This window comes from Thermobia domestica, chromosome 3, assembly GCF_964235325.1.
Source record: "Thermobia domestica chromosome 3, izTheDome1.hap1.1, whole genome shotgun sequence".
NCBI classification, from domain to species: Eukaryota; Metazoa; Arthropoda; class Insecta; order Zygentoma; family Lepismatidae; genus Thermobia; species Thermobia domestica.
This window is the reverse complement of record NC_137456.1, coordinates 94,679,140-94,704,945: the sequence shown is the minus strand read 5'-3', so window position 1 is coordinate 94,704,945 and position 25,806 is coordinate 94,679,140. Positions and strand designations below refer to the sequence as shown.

Sequence of the window (25,806 nt, the reverse complement as noted above, 5' to 3'; positions counted from 1 at the left end):
GTACTTCAGTGGGAATCGTGTCTCAAATGTCAGTAGCGTTTGCTCCATAAGAATGTATGGAGTACGTAAAACTTGAATAATAAGATGAGTTGTTTCATAAGTGCGTGACTTTTCACGGAATTATGTTTCGATAAAGACATACACAGACAGGGGAAAAGATGGAGAGAAAGAAGATGTAAAGAGTAAATAAGTTCTGTCTCTGTCCAAGTTTATGTGTTTTGATCAGTTTATCAGTGAATATTGGTACGAAAACTTTAACTGTGATTTTCATATTTCACCCTTTTCCTCACCACAATTTATTTAATTCCCTTCTGGTAGACTCGGAATGATTTTTTCTGTTCCTTCTGCATACCTACAGCCCTTTACGGTATTAATAGAGTGATTTCTCACGTTTACTTGCCGCTTCCTTCATTCCACCGTTATCATTTATCTCATCCTCACCACTTCACAGTTTCGGTGCACAATATGGGGAATTAAACAAACATTAATCCAATATGCCTGGATAACGTGATAATGTAATGTAATACAATATAGAACAAAACTATAAATAAAATGTCGATTTTTTAAATAAGAAGAATGGTTAAACACATATTCGTAGAAATGAGTTCGATCTTAAATTAATACTTGTCTTTTTAATATAAATAGTGTTCTATTCGGACTTAAAATATTCCATAAATATACATAAGAAAATACAAAATCTCGTTTGTACTATTCTAGTTTTATTCATGTAAAACATACTGTATAATTGTTCTTTACATAGTTGTAATTTTCCTTAAAAACAATTTCTGCAGTCATCTCCCGCGCTGACAACGGCATCACTACGCTCCAGTTGCACGGGTTCAGACGAACAATCGCAACATGTCGGAATTATTCGCATTCGCAACTTTTCATAGGTAATCGCAATTAGCTGTTCGGATCTACTAAAGACAGTCCAATTCATTTACACGAGATAGGAATTTCGCAAATGCATTTAGATGTAATGAAGGCGCCCCTGAACCCGATTTCTTCCCCGTTTTCAATGATTTTGACCTATTCCATGCAGGGATGAATTCAGGGGGTTGCCCGGGTAAATCTCCCCTAGAAAATTCATTCCCTCTGGAGAAACTCTCAATATTTTAATCACAAAATTTAGAAATTACTGCACCCAATGATTTGCCTATCTTTCTGTGCACGTGCAGACGAAATCCGATTTCAATTTAAGTTTCAGTTCTCTCCCTTTCGGAAGATTTATAAAGGAAGCCCCAGCCGTAGAGCCTTGTGGACTATTTCACTAAATTTGTTTTAAATCAAATTTGTTTGAAGTAAGCATATCTACTAAAATAGCACGTACCAAAATGGCCGAATTTGCCTGTTTGAAATATAATTTGTTTATCACACTGTTAATGTAATAAGAAAGGATAAGCAGCGCATGAATATATTAAAATTGAAAAACAGTGTATTAAGATTCTCACAAATAGTAAAATTGTCAAAAGTAATGAATTGTAAACATAAAAAAATTGAGAGCAAAGTTCTCCAATACTTAGTGTTTACAGCGCCATCTCTTATCCCCAATCCTTCTCTTAATATACATATAAATGACGAAGACCCATTATATATAAATATTAAACCTGTATCACCTTAGAGTAGTTTTGACGTATGATTAGCATCATACTGAAGGTATGACTACTGCAGGAAACATATGTTAGTCGAACATTTTAGTATGACACTAATCACTTGTCAGAACGATTCTACATAAGGCCGGTTACATCTAAGATAGAATACCAAATAGTCAATATATAACCTATGTTTCTTAACACTAGCGAGTATGGCAAAACATGAAATTGTCAACTGTTGATAAAATGTTTGTATTTTAGTAGTCAATATACTCTCGCCATATATTATACTAGCAGCGTTCACCCCGCTTCGCTGCGGTCACCCCGGAACGCAATAAACTTTGTTACTTAGATAATTTTTACTTTTTCGCTTTCAAATTGCAGTAAATGTTAACATTATAGCGCCTGTCATTTATGTTAACCCGCCGAGTGACACGGTCATGCGGGTTGCATATAAATACGTTTATTTTTATACCTATGATGAACTAACAAAGGATTTGTACGTTATGGACACTTGAATGGTCAATTATCTCAAGACACTGGTAATTAAAAATTAAAGTGATATGATAAAAACCATCTAGGGTCCAAATCCTAATAACCCCCCAAAAATAAAAGAAATTGGTTCAGCCGTATTAGCGTGATGAGGGAACAAAGGATTTGTACGTTCTCTTTTATAATATAGATATTAGTAGGTAGTACTAGCACAGATTGAGACAGGAAAGGAAAAATAGGGAAGACCCTTTGATCATTCCATATAATCTCTGATGTCAGCAGGATCAGTTCTTGAAAATGAACAGTTCTTGCATTATTTGAAATGGAGCGACCTAAATCCCATTTTTCGCATCGGAAGTAACAGACGTAAGTATGTTTTACGATTGTTAAAGTAAACACACCTTTCTTTAACTACATTGAAGTCAGTCAAAGGGGGAGATTCAGAGGGCATCATTTAGAGGGATCAGGGAAGAACAGTTGTCCCCTCTCGGTTTGAGATTTATATAGATTTTATCAATAGAATAGTAGTATATAAATGAAAGATTGCTATTGAAGGTGACGAAGATCTACTGAAGATTTCGTAAACGAAATTATTGATGTGTATGCAGAGAAGAAGCCAAGGCGAATATGCTTGATTTAGAATGGGAAGTGAGAAAGAATGAGAACTTTTTGATAAAATAATCTTATGAGTGTTTATTTTTATGACAATTAAAATATTTGAGTTATTGTAAATCTTTTCCAAACTTCTACATTAGTGATAAACAGTAATTACTGTAAATAGTAAATAATAACAAAAATAACTATTGTAAATAGGAATTTAAAGTTTAGTCTAAAATATTTTTTGCCAGCCTATAATTATTTAGGAGAGTCGTTTTGACGTAGGATTGGTGGCAAACTAAAGAGTTCGGCTAACGTATGTTTCCTGCAGTAGACAGACCTTTAGTATCACGCTAATCATTCGTCAAAACGACTCTGCATAAGGCCCTTAATGTTTTAGATAAACTGTTGCTATTTTAATTATAATCTTACCTTGAATATTTATGCGCAATTAGTCTCAATCTTAGGTAAGATGTGTATGTGAGTGGAATTGTTAAATATGTTCTTCCTTGGAAAAAAAAATATAAAAACACCCCTCCCTCGCAAAGTTCACCTTCCCCCGCAAGAAAATGTCTGATTTCAACACTGATTCCATTACTTTTTAACTTTCTCGATTGCATTATTTTTCTAATTATTTCATATTTATTTAGCCATTCTTATTATTTAATACAACTGAACTAAGTATTTAATATGAGTTTTAATCTTTATAACAAACTTTTGTTATGCTGACATGTATAGTTCAGTCAAATATTTTCACTATCTTTAATTTTTCTAATGGAAGAAGAAGAAGAATAAACAGTGGTAGCAACTTCCGGTCAGAGATCGTGGGTCGTGTGGACGTGAAAGAGAAGTAACATATGCGGTAAAAGTTGTTTATTTAATATTTGTCGTGATATTAAAGTAATATTTTAGACAGAGATGTATGCAAGTGAAGACTATCCGGATCAGGTAAGAGAATTTGTCTTCTAAGGAATGTTAAGTAGCTGAATCTAAAGTAACAGCTATTTTATTGAAATGTTACACTTTAGCAGACCATATGGATTTCGGGCCTAGATTTCAATAAAACAGTAATATGCCTAGTATTTTCATTTAAACATTTGAATGCGCTTTATTTGTCTTATTTAAAAGGCCTAGTGCTTTAGGAGTAGGCCCAGTATTTTCAGGCTAAAAATACGTGATTTTTTTTGGTGAAATTCAGTTATTACCTTATCGGTGTACATTCACTTTAAGAGAACTTTACCATTTTACATGTGGATATAGTATACATGAAGCTGCATCAGTTCCCGAAGGAGCAGGACGCTCATACTTTTGGAGATTATTCATTGAGTATGTACGAACTTACAAAGGCGGTAACAAAGCGATTTTTATTTACTTATCGACTTGTATGAAAATAAAAAAGAACGTACCTGTACTTTATATCTGCATGTGTAGTGCCCTTGTACTTTATCTATGACTGTGCGTGTGTGTGTGTGTGAGGGGGGGATTTAACGCATATCGCATGTCTTGTGTACATGGATACTTCTTACTATTGCACTACGTAGAAAATTTATGGTATTTCATATAGAAGTGGTAATAGAACACAGAAGAAACGCAGATCAGGGGGTTCTCATGTATACTATTACCTACAGACTAATCTGCTAGATGGGCAATCAAAACCAGGAATACTATTTAATTGAGTCAGGGCAGGGGCGCAACGTAAGGCCCGAGCGGTAGTGAGGGGATGCCTCCGTAGGGAACAGGCGCGTCAGTGATGCACGTGCATAAACAAGATTGTCACTAATAACCAGGTTAGGTACCTTCTGTATCGACAAATTTGTGTCCTCTAAGAAAAGGGACTTTTCAGTGCCGTCTTTTTTTGCCAATGATATTGCACACCATCAACACTATGTTCACATTTGAAATATAACTGTTCCTCCATTTCTTTATTTTCAATGTCTCCCTATACAGAGAGTTGGGGATAAATTTGGCCCTTTTAAGCGATAGGGGGAAAACGGAATATCGTCCTCAAAACAAATTGTATTGAAGTCATGGAAAGGTACAATAGAAGTAGAACAAGAGAAAGCATAATCAATAAAAAAAAAAAAAAAAAATCCTTTGGAACCACAATTGCTTCAAGGCAGCTCCTGAATCTGCAGCATGCAGTCTTTACGATGTCCCTAGGGAGAGCTGCAGATGCTGCCTAAATCCTGTCGATGACCTGGGTCTTTGTGTTGCTCCACCACGGCCCACGCATAGGCCTAATAATCCATAGGATCGCAATCAGGGGAGTTAAGAGGCCAGACGTTGGGACTCGTGAAGTCGTACAAATTGTCACGCAATACATCAGGGTATTGACGGCAATTTGGCAAGGAGCGAAGTCTTGGTGCCACATAAGGTTGTCCAGCTGCCACTCTCTCCAACCAAGGCTTCATGACGGTGAATAAAAGCTCCATGTACCTATTTGCATTTAGCCTGAATCCCTGTTGAAAGATACGCGGTGGCATCACATCAATACTGGAGACACATAACATGTCACAGTTTGAAAAAAATTGGACTTCATGATACAGGGAACATCAGATAGGTTGTGGGCAAGCCATCTGTTTCGACGGTTGTGTACGTGGTCTGTTTTTTTTTTTTTTTCTTTTCCGCCAGAGAAAAAACAAATTGTGTCTCATTCAACCAGGGTGCCTTCCATTTCAACTCAGGCAAAAGAAAAAAAAAATTGTACCATCACCATCTCAGATATTGTTGAAATTTTTTTTATAGCAACTAGACATGTTTTTAAGAGACCCATATTTTTTTTTTGTTTTGTCGAAAAAAATTTTTAAGAGACCCATATTTTTTTTTGTTTTGTCGAAAAAAATTTTCCCGCCAAGTAATGGGCCATCAAAGACGGGGAGTACAATTTATGAATTGTAGAAGACATGGAAAATGGTCAACTTTGGAGCCTCACCATTCGGCTATGGAGACAGGTAGAGATAATTCTTGTTGTGGTTTGTACATAGGGATATAAATAAACTATATTTTATTATAGTTTGGTTTTCGCATGCGTATCTTTTTGTACATAAATTAACAAATGAGCGTCAATTTATCTGAAAGGTCGAAGTCTCCGAATTTTTTTCGAACACTCCCGGTTCGAATTTTAAAATTCTGTTTTCACGGTTGGTAAGACCTACTTACCCGCTTTCCGAATATATATATATATATATATATATATATATATATATATATATATATATATCGCTTCTGTGTGCAACCATTTTGTCGCAAAAAAAATCGAGAAATTGTAAAATTTTCAAAAATCGTCATTTTTGGGCGCCATTTTCTCGAAAACACCATCTTTTAAAATTCTGAACTTTTGTCAGATGGTTCAACTTCACATGAATAATAAATACACCAAATACCATTCTCGACCAATGCTTCATGAATTAACTGCAGCCTTTTAAAGTTAGCAAAGTTTCGTTAACTTCGATATCACAGTTAGCAGCACTGGGAACAATGAAAGTGCAGTGATTTGATGATGTTTGTGGTTCACATTCATTAAATGAAGAAAAAAAGGTTTTCTTGACTGTTTTTTTAAAATTATTTTGATCAAAAAGGCTCTCTGAAATAGTAAAATGAGCCTCTCCCTATCCTCCGTTTTCTTGAATCAAAATAATCTGAGGTGGAAATTACAATTACGAAACACACAAATGTCAAGTTCCCTTACTTAAAATGGTGTTCGGAAAGAAAATTTCACTTTATATATATATATATACATGGAGCAATCATTTGCTTGGTTGGTGTCTTCTTCGCTAATAACATGTAACCGTGCAGATGCTCCAATAGGTGTTGGTTCACTCACAACTCGTCCAGGAGTGGATCTGGGGGGACGATTGCCCCACCCCCCAGAAGAAGAAACTCTTATTTTGTATATAAATAAAACCCATCCCAGAGTTTGGAACTCTTAAAAGTAGCTCTAAGTACCAGTATTACTACCCTCCCTCCAGAAGTCCGTCCTGGATCTGCTCCTGCGTAGCATATTGTCGATAGTCACAAAACACTTATTTTTCACTTCTCTTATGGTCTTCTGGAAACATGTACCCTGCTGAAGGTCTATGTGGAAGCATAAACAGCACTTCAACTTCACGTAATTCATGATTTATTCATAATATTTCTGCTACGCACCACTAGTTACCATACATACCGTATATGTATGTAACAAAAGTTCCTTTTTGCAGATTTCTTAAATCTGCACTTTGAATTGTAGAAGGTCGATTTTGGGGGAACATGAAGTTAGTTCATGGTGACCCGTTACTGCCATAAAAACTTCGCCATTTTCCGAAAGCCAAAGATGACTTCGTTGAATACCACTTACCGGTCGCATACTTTCCCTTTTTTTCTTCGAATTCAGTTCCAGGCAATTAAACGAGAGTAATACCTGGAGTTTGTACTTGCACTATACTCACGAATTCTTATGCGGTTTTAGTGGGGGCGCGGTGGCTCAGTAGTAGAGCGTTCACCTCCGGTGCTCTGGTTCGATCCCAGCTCGTGCCGTGTGGGCTTTGTGGTGGACAAACAGCGTGCTCGTGGGTTTTCTCGGGGTTATCCCGTTTCTTCCCACTTTCTGTATTCATTTAATTTTTCTTCTGCGGTTTTAAAACTGTGTATCTGTTTTTGCCTAAGGTTATGCCGCGTTGCCACATTCTTTACCCCCTTCCCCCCAATACCGTCGCAGAGACCCTTGCATGGCCGGTTTCACTGCAAAACCACTGCTTTATCGGACCTGTCTGCATCTCGAACATCTGAAAGCGATTTTTAAAATGGGATGCAGCACCATTAGAAATCACAGATACGGTTTGGGAAATTGTAGACATTTATTTTCACGTATTGAAACCTTTTTCTACAAAATATATTTTCGCTTTTCTTCGAGTATTTTTAGAATCTTGTCTATGGCTATGAGTATATGAGCCGAATCATGTGTTTTATCGTCGTTTATTACAACAAAATTGCCAGTTGTTTCATATTCCGGTGATAACTCTGAATTTCACTTTGCAGAATAACAGTCCAGTTTTCAACGAAGTCCACATGAAGTAAAATAGAATTTGCATCTTGAAATTTTATACGATGCTTTTCGGTAGCAATTAATTCTCTTTGGACTTTCTTGATAGAGTCATGAATTACAATTCTTACAGTTAAACCAGCAATGTACGATACAAAAACAGAAAGTGGCACAGTTTTTTAACGAGATCATTGTTTTCCCATATGGCACAAGTGACACTTTTTCATCAGGATCAATAATTAAAGACTCCGCACTTACCGTATTCCTTCTACTCCAGGACATTCACCACATTCTTGAAGAAGACAGCTGTCATTTTCTACGGATCACATTACTAAAGGAAATAGGTCACTAATGACAGCTTCAATACAGGCTGCACCTTTGATTTTAGCAACGCAGTAGGAGCTAACTTAAAATTCGCACAACACACACACTTCCCTCGCAGGTTGCGGACTGACCCACTTTAGTCGAATACTATAAAATTCCGAGTGACTCATTCTTATGCTGGGATTGTTCTGTTTAAAACGTCAGTAAATTTCTTTGGAAGAAAAAGTTTCGATTTTTTTTTTTTTTTTTAAACATTTTGTTCTTTTTCGATCACTGTAATGACATCGCACTTAATTGAGGCTTTGTCTGGAGCATTCCAAATCATCATTGAGGTAATAGTTCAGGCTTTTTATGGATCATCAGAATTTATTGGATGGTCATTTCAAGTAAAGTTAAAATATGTGTGTTTCGTAATCGTAATTTCCACCTCAGATTACTTCAGTTTAAGAAAACGGAGGAGTAGGGACAGGCTCATTTTACTATTTCAGAGAGCCTTTTTGATCAAAATAATTAAAAAAAAAAAAGTCAAGAAAACCTTTTATTCTTCATTTAATGAATGTGAACCACAAACATCATCAAATCATTGTACTTTTATTGTTCCCAGTGCTGCTAACTGTGACATCAAAGTTAACGAAACTTCGCTAACTTTAAAAGGCTGCAGTTAATTCATGAAGCATTGGTCGAGAATGGTATTTGGTGTGTTTATTATTCATGTGAAGTTGAACCATCTGACAAAATTTCAGAATTTTAAAAGAAGATACGCATGCGCAAACCAAACTATAATAAAATATAGTTTATTTATATCCCTATGTACATACCACAACAAGAATTATAACTCTACCTGTCTCCATAGCCGAATGGTGAGGCTCCGAAGTTGACCATTTTCCATGTCTTCTACAATTCATAAATTGTACTCCCCGTCTTTGATGGCTCATTACTTGGCGGGAAATTTTTTTTCGACAAAACAAACTAAAACATGTCTAGTTGCTATAAAAAAAATTTCAACAATATCTGAGATGGTGATGGTACATGCTCTGCCTGAATTGAAATAGAAAGCTGCCTAGATGAGGCGGTTGCGTTGTCCTCGTGCAAAGCCAGCTTCATGGTTGATGGGGCGACACCCATTTCCCGCTCTAGAGCTCGGATTCCGTTCCCTGGGTATTCTTGTACATTCGCTTGCGATTGATGCATAAATTCCTATGTGTACCGGAATCGGATCGTCTTCTGTAAGCTCTTCTAGCAGCCACGGCTTCGTAGTCTCGTTGCACTTCTGCACTTCATTTCGTATCGCTTTCACAGTGTTCAGGGAGCACTGAGCAGCTGTCTTGATTGTAGAATTTGGTTGGTCGGTACGGTTCATCATGATGCAGGTAACTCTCTTCCAATATTATGGTGGCTTCCTCTCGTCAATTGCAGTTCTGTTTGACTTGTCAACTGTATCTGAAACCAAAGAGAAGTAATATGTGAAAATGCTGACAATACTTTCCGACAAGTCGCTCCTACATGCAATAAAACTAGTTGTCAAATTTACCGTGAACACCTTGTATTTGCCTTACTTTTTGCTCAGTTTCAATAATCCATGCCGTTCCACGTAACGTAATTGTTTTTCTTCACCAGCATAGGTTGTTATAAAACTCTCTATCGAAATGTCACATCCGTCACATGCAACTACCATTTTCGAATGCTGGGAATCTATTTTTCTCCACTCAGAATAGTATAAACAATACGCAGCTTTTGACACTTGAAAGTATCACATTATACTTCTTTTATCAACATTGATTTCATGAAAAAATTACCTTTTCTTTCCTGTATATTTTACTTTATGATGTTTCGCATTTCTGGACTTTCCAGCAAGTCCGGTCGCTCAGTTTCTGTCACGGTCGAATAAGAACAGAGCGAATGCAGCAGCACCTGTGTTCCAAGACAACGTGTCAACAATGAGACCTTCCATAGGAAAAGGTTAGAGTGTTCCAGATTATTGCGAACCCATATTTTGCGTATTGTCAGGGCGAGAGGTAGAATGGATCAAATTCACATTCCCAACTTAAGTTGATATTCGTATATAGACACGCGCAATGGCACGCGCTACTTTTAACCATGAGTAGCGTACATATTGTCGTAATAAGAAATAATGAAACAAATAAATCTTCGTTAGCGCGCTTTCTCTTTGCGGACGAGCTACTGCGCGGACTCTCATTTTTCGCACTGTTGTGATGCAGTATTAGTTTGCACATGTTGGTGAGTGTTGCACCGATTATGCCTTACCTGTAGAGATACAATACTTATCTGTGGGGTCGCGGTGGCTGAAGAGGCAAATTTTTACTTGAGACGTTTTATTCAATGAATCGATTCCTAAGGAACTGTTGCCTCGGAGCAGTTCATTAAATGTTTCGAAGAACCAGTTCCTCAGAAATCATTGTATTTCCAACTGTAATTCTTTCTATAATTATTTTTAACATTGCTTGTTTGATGTACTGATAAATTTAGATATATCCCAACATCCTCTCTTCGCGTAGTTTTAAATACATCAAAATTTCAAATATGCAGTGTCTAACTGAAGAAAATAACAACAACAGTATAGCTTTAATAACAGAAAGAAAGTGAACCAAGAAACACAAAATATCACTACTACTGAAAAGTAACAAACTTTATAAAGAATCAAGAACTTATCACAATCTCTCTAACAGAAGCATCTTCTTTCTTTTCTTTTTTTTTTTTTTTTTTTTAAATATTCTACGAATATGCTATTTAAGCTAATTGAGACAAACATTCAAGGAAAGTGAATGATGGCTAAATTAAATTTTTGGTGCTCTACCACCGAGAATCGAATCCGAACCTACGTGCACCAAACGCCCACAAGCAAGCTGATAGACTAACGCGGGGAGAAACACAGCCAGGTTAAGTAATGCACGAAATGACAATACAAAGACACTGAATGTATAATAGAAAACTGTATAATTGAGGGAGGCAAGCTTTTCTTCTAACCATTAAATACTATAGCCATGTTAAATTTAAGAGAGAGAGAGAGGAAAATTCGCCAACATGCTTCATAAATATAGGATATTTCTGCGCAATACTAACTTCCATTCTCCATATCTCTTTAAATGTTACCACAAATTTCTGATTGTTTTCAGTGTGTGCTCCTGTGGTAGGATCAACAAAATCGCACGAATAATTAACAGTAAATTTTCCCATCAGTCTGTAATGACAACTCCCACATGTCCCAAATCACATTTAGTAAATGCATGACGTTTTTATAATTACTAGTATATTCCTAAGAAAGACATCAGTAATTTTACGACAATACCACCACCAATCCACAAAGCTTTGCTTTCTTACTGTTTACACATTGTAATTCCCGTTAGCGAACACACTACGCGAAAGCAAAATGCATTGCCCAGAACCATATACAAGACAAACTTCGTGTAGCCCAATCAAGATCACATGATCAATCAACAGCTGAGTGAGAACACGTGAGTGCACACAAGACCATGATTCAAAACGAAAACAGTTAACGAGCATAATGGAGCACATTTGCCCTCAAAACCGAAACCAAATGTACCAAATTACTGAATGGAATGACCGAATTAGTAATGAATAAAAAGACTAAGTAAAGACTTGCTGTTCAGTGAACAATGTCCATCTGTGGTGCATGGGGTCCCTAGTTTAATCCCAGCTCCCGGACAAGTGGGCTTTGTGGTGGATAATTACCGTGTACGTGGGTTTTCTCGTAGTCCTTCCCAGTTTTCCCACTATTATCATCCATCTAATCATCATCACCGCTTCTCTTAGCCTCGGTGCATAAACTGAAAGCTTATTTGTCGCAAAATGTCAGTTATACTTGTTGATGTGCAAAAAGACGAATTGTAGCATAGTTAAGTGAATAACTCTGAAATGGATTGAAGGAAACTTCTCATTTTCGATAGCTTTATAGTTTACTCTTGTGTTATACGTTGTAATGCATGATGAAGAACTGATATTAGCTTATGTTTTCAAAATGTTTATCGTTAGCATGAATACATTAACGATACCGCCGAACTGTTAATGCTACGTCGTACATTGCAACGTGCCTGATTCTACATGTGCACGGGAATGTTTGATGGCTATTCGTAGCTCATACATGTACGACCTATCGTAAACAACGTTCTTGACAGTCTTACAAGTAAAAGTCTCGAGGAGTGAAGTCTGGAAAACGGGGATATTCGACAAACCCTCTTCGGGTAAATTTTCATTAAAAAAATCTCTGACGGGATGATAATAGTGGGGTGAGGCACCATCTATTTGGAGATAAATCTTTTTGCCCTCATAAAGGTCTCTGATAGCTGGAAAAATAGATGTCTCAAGCATCTGCTTTCTACTCCTCACCGGTAATTGGGCATCAGAGAACACACTACAGGAGTTAGCAGGACTTTTTGCTGAGACAGGTCGTCCAGAACGATTTGTGTGTGCATTTGTAACACAACCATGGGCTTTAAATTTGAAATTTTACACGAATTCTAGCAATTGTTGGTTGTATCCCAAATTCATTCCGCTGTTATCGTTGTACCCATAGTTAGTACTTTTAACACTAGAGGGACAATTGGCGCTGCAAACGCGTTGCCCTTTCAACCATACTGTTGTATGGCAAAAGCGAGCGTGTATGGCATTATGTGTTAACGAGTAACGTTTGTTTGGAAGAAGAAAATGCCAATTTTTTGTGCAGCTTATGGCTGTACAGAAAGATTTAAAAGAGGAAATGATAAGAATGCATCATGTAGCCAAAATACATGTACAACCAAAAAACATAAGAAGCAAATTTACGAAAGCATTTCTATTCCATTATCAATAACTTACATGTAGAGGTCTGCGCTGATGGTGATATTCATTTCGCGGATATATTTTAAACCTTGATCCGCCCTTTTTTTTCGTGTGATATGATGATGCCGCTTATAGTATTTATTCTTGATGAGCATTTATGATATACCTTGAAATTTTTATGAAGATCGGTTTTCAGTGCGCGGAGAGAAGGGGTGTGACATATGTTGGGCGCTTATCGTGTCAATTCGCAAATGTCGTAACTTTTGGTTTCTTTAGCATAATTAATGATTTATTTATATACCTGTTATTGTACATGTAAGTTTTAAAAAAATACATTGTACACTCAATAGAGATGCCATATTGAGCTAGAAGCCATGTAGTGGCTTTTTAGGAAAGTCACAAAGTTAAAGTTAAACTGTTGTCACTTCAAACTAAGGAAATAAAACTTATTTACTGTTACAATTATTACATACAAGAGTATGTATATCAAATAAGTTTTCTTCCCCTAGTTGGAAGATATAGGAGTGTAATTTTTACCCGTGTTACATCCATCAAGAGCCGCCTTTGAATGCATGATATAGGCAGATTTTCTATATAAATGAAGAATACATTTTCTGAAGTAGCTAAAACAAGGTTATATTTTTCATTTCAGCGTGTGCGATAGGAAATAAAGCAATTTATGCATAGTCCAACATTACACTTTACACGTGTTCTCGCAACTGTCTTGCAACGATCTGAAGCACATCTTCGCTCCTTGTAGTCCGAAATTGCAACCACATAATGATCTTTTCCATTGTAGCGGATTTCCATACATGCCTCCACACAAGTAGATCCAGCCATTATTCGCTGATATCTTGGAATTGATTTGTAACGTTTTATGATACATTTTAGTGCATACACAAACATACATACATAATACAAACTGAGACATATACAGCTATATGTCACTGTATAAGGCTTTACACTTTTAGAACCGATCAAGGTCGTAGCCAGTTAAAATGTGTAGGATGCCACAACAATTTAGAACTCGACCAATCATATGATCACATTTAAAAACCATTAAAACATTTTCCCACTTATGTCATCCAGAAACTTTAGGGAGGGGAAAAAAGTGGGCCTGGCCCCCTAGTTCCCCTTGGCTACCTGGAAGCAACGTATGTGGAAAAAAATGTTTTTGTTTCAAGATTCCAAATCAGAAAGTGCTACCATGTTTATGGCTACCTCATTATCTTTGTAAGAAAGCAAATTTAGTCTATAGTGACCAGGGGCGTAACTAGAGGGGAACAGGGCGCCAGGACATCCACAGAAGCAAAGCTGCTTCGCTCATAATTATTTTACTTGACGAAAATCACGTGATAAGTTTATCTCAATTCACGCATATCGATTGCTGTTTTCAAAAGCAGGGTGGATTGATTTAGATTTAAATCAGTCTGATTTAAATAACGATTTAAATCACTTGATTTTTTAAATAAAAATAGTTGATTTAAATCGAATTCCGAAATAAATTAATTTAAAGTGAAAATAAGTAAAATCCCGTTTCTGTTCTGTTATTTCGATTATGGAAGTTAATAATCATAATACAATGAGACTCAAATGTACAGTATAGTTTGAAAACAAGTGTCATGCAGAGGATAATTAGGGGAAATGCCGTTTTGAACAGGTAACGGAGCAATCCGGCGTTCTTCTTTTCGTAACATTGGGTTTGGGTTTTAAAATCTTTAACTATTCCAACGGGAAAATCACCATCGGCATCTAAGACGAAAATTCTTTTTTGTGTGTGTGTGTTTGTTTGTTCCCAGATAATAGGGCGTATTTAGAGGGGCCCTACCCCTCTCCATTTTTTTTTTTTTTTTGTTAATTTTATAATTTCAGGCGAAATTTATGTATTTCATGCTGCAAGCTAGTTTGAGTTTTTAAAAATAGGCCCCCTGCCAAATATCAGTAACTTTTGTGAAAAAAAGTGTCATTTTGATAAACATTGCTGTATTTTTTCCTTAATGCCTAACCTTTTAAATTATATCACCTATTTTTAGGTGATAGGGTAGAATCTTCATTACTCGATTAAAAAAGTGCCAATAAGGCTTTTTACTTCATTTTCTTCAAGACTGGAGGCATTTTAGAACACGTTACACATGATTTCACGCCTTTCTACGTTGAGGCATAGTGTGTGATGACGTCATAAATTTAAAAAGATATTTTTTCTTATGCGTATTATTATTATTTCTTGGCGGGTTACATTTTGCATTCAGAATACTGAAATTTTGCACACACGTTCAGTGCACCCCTTAATAATTTTCAGATGTTTTCAAATTCTGCGTGGAAACAGCGGGGTCCAGAGGGGCAAAAATGTTTTTAAAAAAGGATATTTTTAACAAAAAATAGCTTTTTTCGTGATTTTTCCGTCTCAGATGGAGACATATGAATGGTACCGTTTGAAAGGCTGTTCTATTATGAAGAAAATGATGTACGTACTATGCTTCTAGGATAAATAGGGATGTCTCAGGAAACTGTTGCCTGAGATCCTGTTTTATGCGGGAATCTGAGTATTCGGAGAATATTATTTTTCGCGGGCTTATTTTTGCACATACAAGATTGAAATTTTGCACATTTACTCAGTGGACCCCTCAGTATTTTTCAGATTTGTTTCAGATCTCTGCCTTAAAACAGGCGGAGGGGTCCACAGAGGTAAAAATTAAAAAAATTCCTTTCTTCATGATTTACCCGCCCCAGATACATGATGGAGACATTTGAAGGGTACCGTGTGAAAATTTGTTTTATTCTGAAGAGAATAATGTACAAATTATGAACTTAAGATAAATAGGGATGTCTGAGGAAATTTTTATATTACATCCGGGTCATCTGGGGCATTGTGGGAATGTTCTTAGCTCAATAGTTTCCTCACCCTTACTACTCTAGATAGAAGCTTGAAATTTTGTACACACATTTAGTCGGGACAGGGCGTTTGGGCGCAAAGCCGTTTAGGCGCCAGACGTTTGGGCGCGAGGTACATAGTAAAAATCACAATTTACGACATATAAAGTAAGCTAGGCACTGAAAACGAAGCGCGAATCAAGATATATACATTTCCTATACTTCTGTTTTTATCTCACCTCATTTATCTGTATATTTTCTAAATTAAATAGTTTAATTCGTTTGTGGTATTTGTTGCCTAACCTCGTCATGGACTGATTTTTCGCTTGTTCACTATTCTTGTACTTCTGATCTAATGATCTAATTTTTGTATTATATAAGAAAGCTAGAAAATGAAGGAATCAGACGACTGTTAATAATGCCGGGGTGGTATCTAATTTACAGGTCCAGGCCGCTTCCTTCCTTCCCTTTCCCCGGATAGTGTGCTCCCTCAAACGTGACGGGTTAAATGGCCTTAAATGCCGAGAACCCAGAAATCTAAAAATCCTAAATCCTAATCGAGTTGAGGGAAAGATGTTAATACAGGGCGTCTAAGACATTGAGTTTAGGAACTGCAGTATGCCGTATTTCTGGTATCACTTTTTTATATTAACATTCCAATATAAAAATCAAAACTTAACACACTTTTTTTTTCGTCCCATTGTAAGCATTTAATCTGCATTAAAGAAAGTGGAGAAAGGGAAAAAAGAACGATTTTAAAGTGAAAAATATTGTTAAGTGTACATATATTGGTCATTTAGCCACTAGAAATGTGTTTGACATTCACACTTATTGCATAACCACAGTAGAAGGCCTGTTTAAATTTTTTAATGGAATAGGCTCACTATGTATGTAATGCAGTCAATCATATCTAGTCTGGTCTACTTACTTTTGGCTTGAAAAGTTATCAAATAAAAAGCACACTTAACTTTGGCTAAAACTTAAATTTACAAAATTTAATTGTTAATTCAGTTTTTATAATTTTGAAATTCCAGTATTTCTAATATGTAAAACAAAATCCAGTATAATTCAAGGACTTCCACTACAGTAGACACCTTGTGATATCTTTTGGAACTTAGTACTCAGCGCCTAACATAATGATTTTAACTCGCGCCCAAATGGCTTCGCGCCCAAACGTCCAGTGCCCAAACGGCGGGGCCCAAACGTCACGTACCGCATTTAGTACCGTTACTCCCTTAGTATTCCCCAGTTGATTTTGAGATCTGTGCGTTAACACAGGGGAATCCAGAGGGGATCAAAATCACACACACAAATGCCGATTACTATCAAAGTTTCCCGCTTCAGAGACATGATAGGGAAATGTGAATGTTATCGTTTCAAAAGCTGTTCTGTTCTAAAGAGAGTGATGTGTGTACCATGATCCTAGGATAAATAGGGATGATGCTGCAGTTGCTTGACTGAAAGTCTATAATTTACCTTTAAAAAGAGCCATAATTTAAAAGGGTTAAAAAACATTGTTTGGGATTGATATAGGTTAACGATTTGGGATAATTCAAAATTCAGTCCCAATGTTTTCACTTAAATGGCATAATTAGCATTTAATAGTAATTCCTAATGCTTTTTCTTCAGTTCGCGATTTGTATTATAGGAGGAGAAAGATTTGATTTAAATAATAATAATAAAAAAAATCAACAAAAATGATTTTTTTTCACCCTGTTCAGAAGTGAAGGGCCCTGTCCCCCAGCAAAATATCCTAGTTACGCGAATGAAAGCTAGAAGTACGTTCCAATTCATATATTACTTTCTAAAAAGTTTAGCAGCTAAGAAATATAATGACAAGGAAGTATAAAGTAAGGAACAATTTATTTACGTACACTTTAGATCAGCGTTTCCCAACCGGTGTGCCGCGGCACACTGGTGTGCCGTGAATGGGCCGCTGGTGTGCCGCGAGAAAATAGAAACAAATTATTAATTCTATAGCAATCAAATTGCAAGACAAAGGAAAAATGTATATTTGTATTTCACATTATTATGAACCTCTACTATGAATCTACAACTTTAAGTTTCATACCGTGTTACTTTTCTGTTCATTTTTAATGTTTAAAAAAATTATTTGTTATCATTGTTACGACTATTATTGCTTCTTTATTGCTGCAGACTATTTCGTAACTTGAAATTTTAAAATATCATTCAATCCTTTCGACAAAGCGAACATGCATACAAATTACCTACATTTGTGTTTTAAAACTAAAAGAGATTTGTTTGTTCGTTCGTTATTTAGTGATCTTTCTTCTTAGTGAAAGGTTGGATACAGTAAGCGAAAAAGAAAGCTTAGTTTTAAAAACCTGAGTCCAGTATTTCATTGCAGTTGTTTTCTATTTTTAAATTAGAATTAAAAATAAGCATAATGATTTACCACGGGGAAGAACCAGTGATTGAGCTTTCTTCTCTGTGAGAAGATGATAAGTAATCACAGAAAAAAAATACCACGGTATTATATATATTTACAAATAATAATAACTATGAGTGTGCCGCGAGAATTCAAGTTACACCCATAGTGTGCCGCAAGTTGAAAAAGGTTGGGAAACGCTGCTTTAGATCATGGAGGGTTCTGCCCCCTAAGCATCCTGTGTACGTTTATGCATAGAACAGGTGTTATTTTTGAAAAACAGTTGTAGATATTTAGTGTATTAATTGCTTTGTGGATGGCTTATTAAATTATGGGTACTCGTGAAGGGTCGAGATTTTCATTATTATTGTTGTAAATACTATTAATTATTATCGAAGCATTGTATTAAAGAATTGCTCCAATTTACCTATTTAGAGCAAATAACAGCCAGACCAACATTGTATTTTCTATCTTCTTTCTTTGCTCTCAAAACTATAATAATATGAAGTCAAAATGCGATTTTATGTGAGTTTGCTGAAGGACATTTTATCTGTCTTACTTTTGAAATTTTCATTAAAGATCTAATGGCCCAATTTACTTTAAAATTATTTTTTGATAGGTCATTTTTTAAAAATATTAGTTATATTTTTTGTAAAAATATTCTGTAAATTATTTTGTTCAGTACTTAGTAAAATATTTTGTTTCAAATATTTTATTCACAAATAGAAATTTTTCTTACAGTTGTCAAGCAGTCTTAATTTACTGTATGAGATTATAATAAATGTTTTCCCTAGTGGACTATGGAAACACTAATTTATCTGGACTGTATTATATCGGACAATTTGTATATCCAGCTACACTTAAAAGAAAAAAAGTTATTACACAATTTTTTTTTTCTATTCAAGCTAGTGGCTTTATTTAAAAAAAGAAAAAAAATATTATTTCGCCCTCGGATAATATGGTACTGTTGTAATCAATTGGTAACATTGTATTCTTACATAAGTGACATATTTTAAGCTAGTTTTAACGTGAATTCTTGTTTGTGTCTGTACTTGAAAACATCGCTTATACATTGCAACAAATAGCAGCTGACCGCTTCTTGCCATCTGGCAGCGCTTTGCTAGCTGGAATCACGTAGACAGTGGCGCCAATTGTCCCTCTAGTGTTAAAAGTAGTAACTATGGTTGTACCTCACTGGTAGTTTCGTACTTCATGTACATCTCAAGGCACCTTCCTTTCTTCAAATATCAGCCCTGTAGCCATGTTCATCACTCACGAAACCTACACGAAAGAAAAAAGTAACACTATTATTGGGTTCAGTGTAGTAACAAAATATTAAACTGTAACACTATGAAACATGAAACTTTTCCGTCAGTCTTTTTCTGAGTTACTCACAATTCACTGCTAAACAGTGAGTACATTTTTTGAGCCACTCGGTATCACCCATCATTTCCTTTTTACAGTATGCAGTAACACACTACATTTACTTCATACGTATGGTCATATTTCTGATTTACCTTGTACACAGGTCCAAATCACAAATAAGAAGGATCTTTTTTAACATCAGAACTGAACCCCGATCGAGACAATTTAAATAAATTTTGGCTCAACATCATAAATTGTTTCAACAAAAATAACGATAGTAACTTCAACAGGAAATAAAATTTTTCACTGGACATACTACCTTCAAGGGTGTTTCTGTGAAACTCATCTTTGAGAGAAAGGTACCTCCTTACGATCTGTTGAGTTCCTTATGTATCCTAACTTTTTAAATTTTAATTCTTAATGGCCCTCCGCTCCAAATGATTATTTTTTTTAAAAAAATCCTGTTTTAATCGGAAAAGCTAAGATGTATAAACATCACCACACGTATTGAAAAGATAAGGATGATTTGCTATTATTATTATTATTATTATTATTATTATTATTATTATTATTATTATTATTATTATTATTATTATTATTATTATTACATCAAATAGATCGACACTTCGTAGCCTTGTGTGAAACATGTTCTTATTGTTTTCAAGATTAAGGTAATCATTAAATGTAAAATGGAAGAAACATTGTGTACATTTTGTTAATTACAGTAATTATATATAGGATGTGGAATTCATATTCTTTTTTCTTGTGTTTAGGAAGAGAAGAATATAAAGCCTGTTTTCCTAATATTTTGCACTCTTATACTTTTAGAGCGGCTACGAGTATGGCTATGGGAGTGGCATTGACTACGAGGCACACACTGGTGACCCCCATTTGGATTTAGAATACGATAGGCAGGGATACTACATGGTCCCTGATGAAGTCAAGAAATTTTTATCTTACTTTAGAAATGTTATAAATGAAGGCATGATCTATGAAATCCAGAACTTGTACGAAAATACGTAAGTAATTTTAATTTTATTTAGAATTTTAAACCACGAGAGCAAGGTGAAAAGTTCTCGACCTGGAAGCGAAGGACCGTGGTTTTAAGTTAAAAAATTCACTTACTTTTCTACATAGTCCCCGTTTAGGTCATTACACTTTGTTTCGACGTTTTTCCAGTGAGTGAATTCCACCCTTATATGCAATTACAGAAGGTTCCCAGGATATCCATCTATGAGTGCGATAACCACAAAAACTTTTTCAGCCACAAATTTCTTTAGATATGGAAATAAGTTGAAATGAGTGTGCCAAATCTGGTGAATAGTATGACTTCCATCAATTCTTACGTCAGATCTTTCAGTTTTCCCACAAGAAAGCACAAACACCTTTAAAAGTAGGTGCATTGTCCTGATGAACGATGATTTTTTCTTTTGCAGTTCAGGCCTCTTCTTACATTTCTTCATCCAGTTAGTCCAGGAGACTTGCATGTTATTCGCTAGTTATTGTTTTATCCTTTGCAAGGTAATCAATAAGAAGAATCTTGTGCATCCAAGAAAACATTGGCCATAACCCTTCCGGCAGATGAAATAGACTTCGCTTTTTGTAGTGGAAGACAATCGGCTTCCACCTACTGCTTCGATTGCTGTTTCATTTCTGTCATGTACGGGTGGACCTACGTCTCGGCTACAATATCAAATCAGTGCACAAAATCAGATCGAGTCGTTTTAAAACGTCCAAACATCAGAATGCGCAGAAATTCGTTTCCGCATTTGATTTTGGTCAGTTTCAAATGCGGCACCCATCTTGCACAAAACTTTCTTATATTTATTTCTTCATATTACATACACCGTTAATCGCCAATCGTTTTTCATCTGTTGCAGTTTTGGGCAAGAGAGGTAGCCCACGTTTAAATTCACGCCCATTTTGTAACTGTTGAAAATGAAGGAGCAGCCTCCTTAGAAACCTTTGACGAATTTCTGTTGGGAATAAACTGCTCAAAACAAAGAACTTTATGATTGCATAGTATTCTAATTTATCCATTTGAACAAAACACACACACACAGCATCTAATTTCAAAAGCCGCATAAACAAATCTATTCGTTATATCAAATTGACACTTGACTTACGTTATTGCAAAATATGTATGAACAAAGTAAAAACAAAGTTTTATTGATATCGTCATCTCTATGCAAGGCCGAGGACTTTTCACTTTTATTATAAATTTAATATTTTTTATTATAAATTTAATATTTTTATTATAAATTTAATATTATTATTGACAGTGACATCTCACCATTGACTAAAGTTGGTCGCTTTCATCTCCCGTTTATGTTTGAGTGGACAATTATAGACAGTAAAAATACTCGCGTTCCTGAGTATGATACTCATGATTACGAACAAGCAAATTTTCCAGGTGTTTACTATGACATTAGGGAAATGAACGTAATAACTTATTGTTGCAAGTGTCAACGAAGCTAATGTCTGTAATAAAGAAGGTATACCTAAGAAGTAAACTGGTTGTAAACCAAAATATATGGATCCATGGATGATGTGAAAATTAAAAGAACAGACATTACCTGCTACACACTCAAGAATAAATCGCAAGTCGACGTAATATAGATAGATATTTCAAAAGCTTTTGACTCTTATTAGTCATAAATATCTTATTAGTAAGTTATTGGTTTATCACTCTTGTACATTTCCTGGTTTGAAAGCTATCTGGCAAATAGAACATGCACAGTTAAAATTGGGCCTCGGACTAGTTAAAATAAAGCAGCCATATGAAAAGTGCCCTGGAAGGAGGCAGAGTTTTTTCAGTAGGTTAGTTAGTGGAAATTATTTTGATTGCTACAGCAACTTGACCATTGCATCGTTATCAGATTGACCTTAAGACTTTTCACTTAGCCCAGCCCCACATTTTTTCAATTTAGTGAACAACTTAAAGAGAACATAAACATGTAAAAAAGTGAGCCAGATAATATATGTAGGATGCTCTTCAATGAACTAATAATTGTTTTAATGACCTTTCGTATAATGAAGAAATTTGAGTATCCAGCAGTTTTGATTGAAATTTGACATAAGCAGTCAACCCAAATTCCTGGTCTATAAGAAAAGGGTTGGAAACAGTTATTACTTCATTTAATCAACTAGCTGAAATACCCCGCATTGCACGAGAAGAATAAGTTTATGCACAATACATGAAAGTAATGAACTGGGAATAATAGACAACGAAGAGTAAATGCCTGTGTCAATTACGGTCCAACTGACATGCGCAACGCCTTCAGCGTTGTCCCTGTCAGAAAATAAAGAACCAAATAGAGTAAATAACGACAAGCACCACATTCGGCGTTACCTCTGTCAGTTCACGGATCAGCTGACGTGCACATTCTTGACTAAACTTGGGTTTAAATATCATTGGGACTGTCTTCAATCAGCCTAGTGACCCCGACAACTAGATTCGACACTCATTTCGGTCATATTAAACCCCGACGCCACGCTGATGTGGGCTAAACTTAGGTGGCATTGGAAGTGTCAATGTTCATCCCAAGGACCCCGAGAACTATGGATTCGACACTAATATCGGTCATTTTCTATTATTTTTACATGGAAAATGGGGTGTCCTTTCCCACAGTACTGTAAGCTTATTAAATCTGTATCTTTTTCAGATTGTAAGTCATGTGTGTCTGTATGTTATCTTCATCTTCCTAACGTGAGATTTTTACATTAAAATCTCTTCCTCCCTTAAGGCACGAATCAACAAGTTCTATATAGTGTATGGTCTGTTCCAGACTATGGTCTCTTTCATAAAATTACTTTGAAGTATGCCAAGTCAACGCTGTGGATTTGTGTACCGGACAAGTACCGGATAAACAAACAAAAAAGTTCATTTTTATATAAGATTATAAGCAATTTCAATAGAAAAATAGGGATAGAAGGAATGTTTGGCGAAGAAATATTTTACAAGTAGCGACTATGAATTATGACTGCTAAGTTTTTCAATATCTGAGATCTAACGTAACTTCAAGGATAAACACATACATGGACGTTCCCAGACGGTTACACTAATCTCGCTTTCTTGGTAACTAAGTTGATCACTTTCTTGGTACATCATCAGAGACATGCCAACTTCTTATATGCCCAGTCATGTACCAATCATAAATCCTATTTTATATCACAGTGAAGAATAAGAAAAGTTAATAGTAGTTTGCAGTATTTATCTCAAAAAGAGCTATATGAAAGTTATAATAATATATATGTATATTTTTAATTGAATCAGAAAGTAACAGATACTATGTCTAATTACAATATCCAGCACAGAAAATTAAAGCAAATTATAGACACATTAAGTTACACACACATATAATAATAATAATAATAATAATAAACACTTGACTTGTCATAAAATATGAATCGAGAGTAGCCAAAATTTTTGAAATTTTATTATTTCGATTTTTTTTTTTCGTCCGATAGAAATTTCTCCAGACGTTATACAGTCTTAAGCTAAAAACTAATCCTTTGTATAAAGATTTTGAGAGCCTGTAGATCGTTCATCAGTGCTAACCACAATGAAATCCACAGTTTCTGTTCAGAACTAGTAGAAGTGTCTAGGGCAAAAACTTCTTCGTGCTCTGCCTTTTGAGAAATTTGACCTTGAAATAAAAAAAAAAAAGTAATTTTGGGGCCGAAAATTGGCATTAAGGACTTTCAACTCCAGCTATAATTAACCATTTCTGGAAACCCTTGTAGCCATAATTGTGCAGAAAATCCCATCCTGTAGTTTCAAGTACATTTGAATTTTGCTGGCTTTCGAAGTTGGCAGATTTTGTACTTTTGATGGCTACAATCATGAAAATCTTTACCAAAATATTATTCAGGCCTTATATATATATGTTATATGATCATTATCTGTGCTTTGAGGTAGTGCAAATCGCAACATTATATGTTTCGTAGTAACCGTTCAGCAGCCTGTTCTCTACAGCACTGCAAAGCCTTATTTTGACGCGCGGCAGTGAAGGAAAATGAGTCTAAATCTAAGATAGTGGCAGATGAAAAAAATCCTACGATCTTTTTCAGCACATCATTTGTAAACTGAGCTTTAGTGGGAAAAAAAAAAAAAAAAGATGGTGGTCGAGCAACCATTATATTAAACCTGTGATTATTTCGCAAGGAATATTTCAATATTGTGTTGTAGAGAAGCCTTCAATTGGCGATTCTCATCATGTATATAATCTGTCTCAGTTTTGAGACCCTTAATCTCATCCATGAGAACTTCAGTCATTTTGTCCAAAGAACTTTCAATTAATTTTTGAAAAGCAACCAAAGAAAGAAAACCCTTGATTATCTTTACTCTGCTGAGCTATTTCACCACGTTTTCCAATATCATTATCGTGATTTATCCGTTTATCACTACTTTCACATACAAATTTACTTTCAGATTCCATAGAAATACAAAATACATGATATTTTAGTATACACTTCTTACATTTAACTGCTTTTTATCTTCCATAAATTGATAAACTACAGAATGGACGAGTTTCAGGTGAGGGCGGCATATTCAAAACAAAGTAAACAAACAATAATTACGTATTAAAATAAAAATCCAAATCCAAAATATCTATATCATTTTTTTTCGAATGCTTGTTTTTTTTTTATGACAGCAGGAGAAATATTAAGGGCAAGTTAAATACTGCAGATGCGAGATATGAAAAACATTTAACAAATTAGATTTCTAGTAACACTCAAGTATAGTAATTCACCTTAATACAATGAATTGCTTACTTCCTATAACCTGCTTCAGTTAATGCCACTTTTCGTGGTACGAGAAGTTCTATGTAAGCAGTTACTTACCAGTGAAGCTGAACGATATCCTGAGGAATCAATGTGATCAGATTTCATTGTTATTGGTGTAGCCCAACAGTGTTCTTGGGTGTATGCATCAATATAATTTTTGTTTCCTTTATTTACAGGTTTCCAAAGTTGACTGAACAGTATTACGAAAAAGTGCCGTGGCCAGATGACAGCGACATTGCGCACGCAGTAGACAATGATTCGGTAAGTTGCTTTCTCAAAATTCAAAATGATTACGTAATTTAGCATCAAATAATAAAAATAGAAGTCAAGTATTTAAATAAAGAAATTAACGCATTTTTGTTTTTGTTGCAGTTTGTTTAAATTCGTAATTAACATGTTGGATTTATGTCCGTTTCAGGTGTTTCTCATTCTATACAAAGAACTATATTATCGACACATCTACGCTAATGTTAGTGGCGGACCAACTATGGATCAGAGGTTCAGCTCGTACTTTAACTACTGCGATCTTTTTAATTACATTTTGAGTAAGTATATAGACTGTCCATAGT

General features: G+C 35.4%; 1 protein-coding gene across 1 annotated transcript in view; it reads left to right on the top strand.

The window, feature by feature from the left end:
- The first annotated feature begins 3,469 nt into the window (after positions 1 to 3,469).
- eIF3l (eukaryotic translation initiation factor 3 subunit l) overlaps positions 3,470 to 25,806 on the top strand; it is a 50,790-nt gene continuing 28,453 nt past the window's right edge. Inside the window, exons 1-4 of the mRNA XM_081751299.1 lie at positions 3,470 to 3,629; positions 20,276 to 20,466; positions 25,414 to 25,498; positions 25,656 to 25,782. Of these exons, the coding sequence (XP_081607425.1) occupies positions 3,600 to 3,629; positions 20,276 to 20,466; positions 25,414 to 25,498; positions 25,656 to 25,782 (433 nt within the window). The 5' untranslated portion in view covers positions 3,470 to 3,599. The remainder of the gene's footprint in view (positions 3,630 to 20,275; positions 20,467 to 25,413; positions 25,499 to 25,655; positions 25,783 to 25,806) is intronic.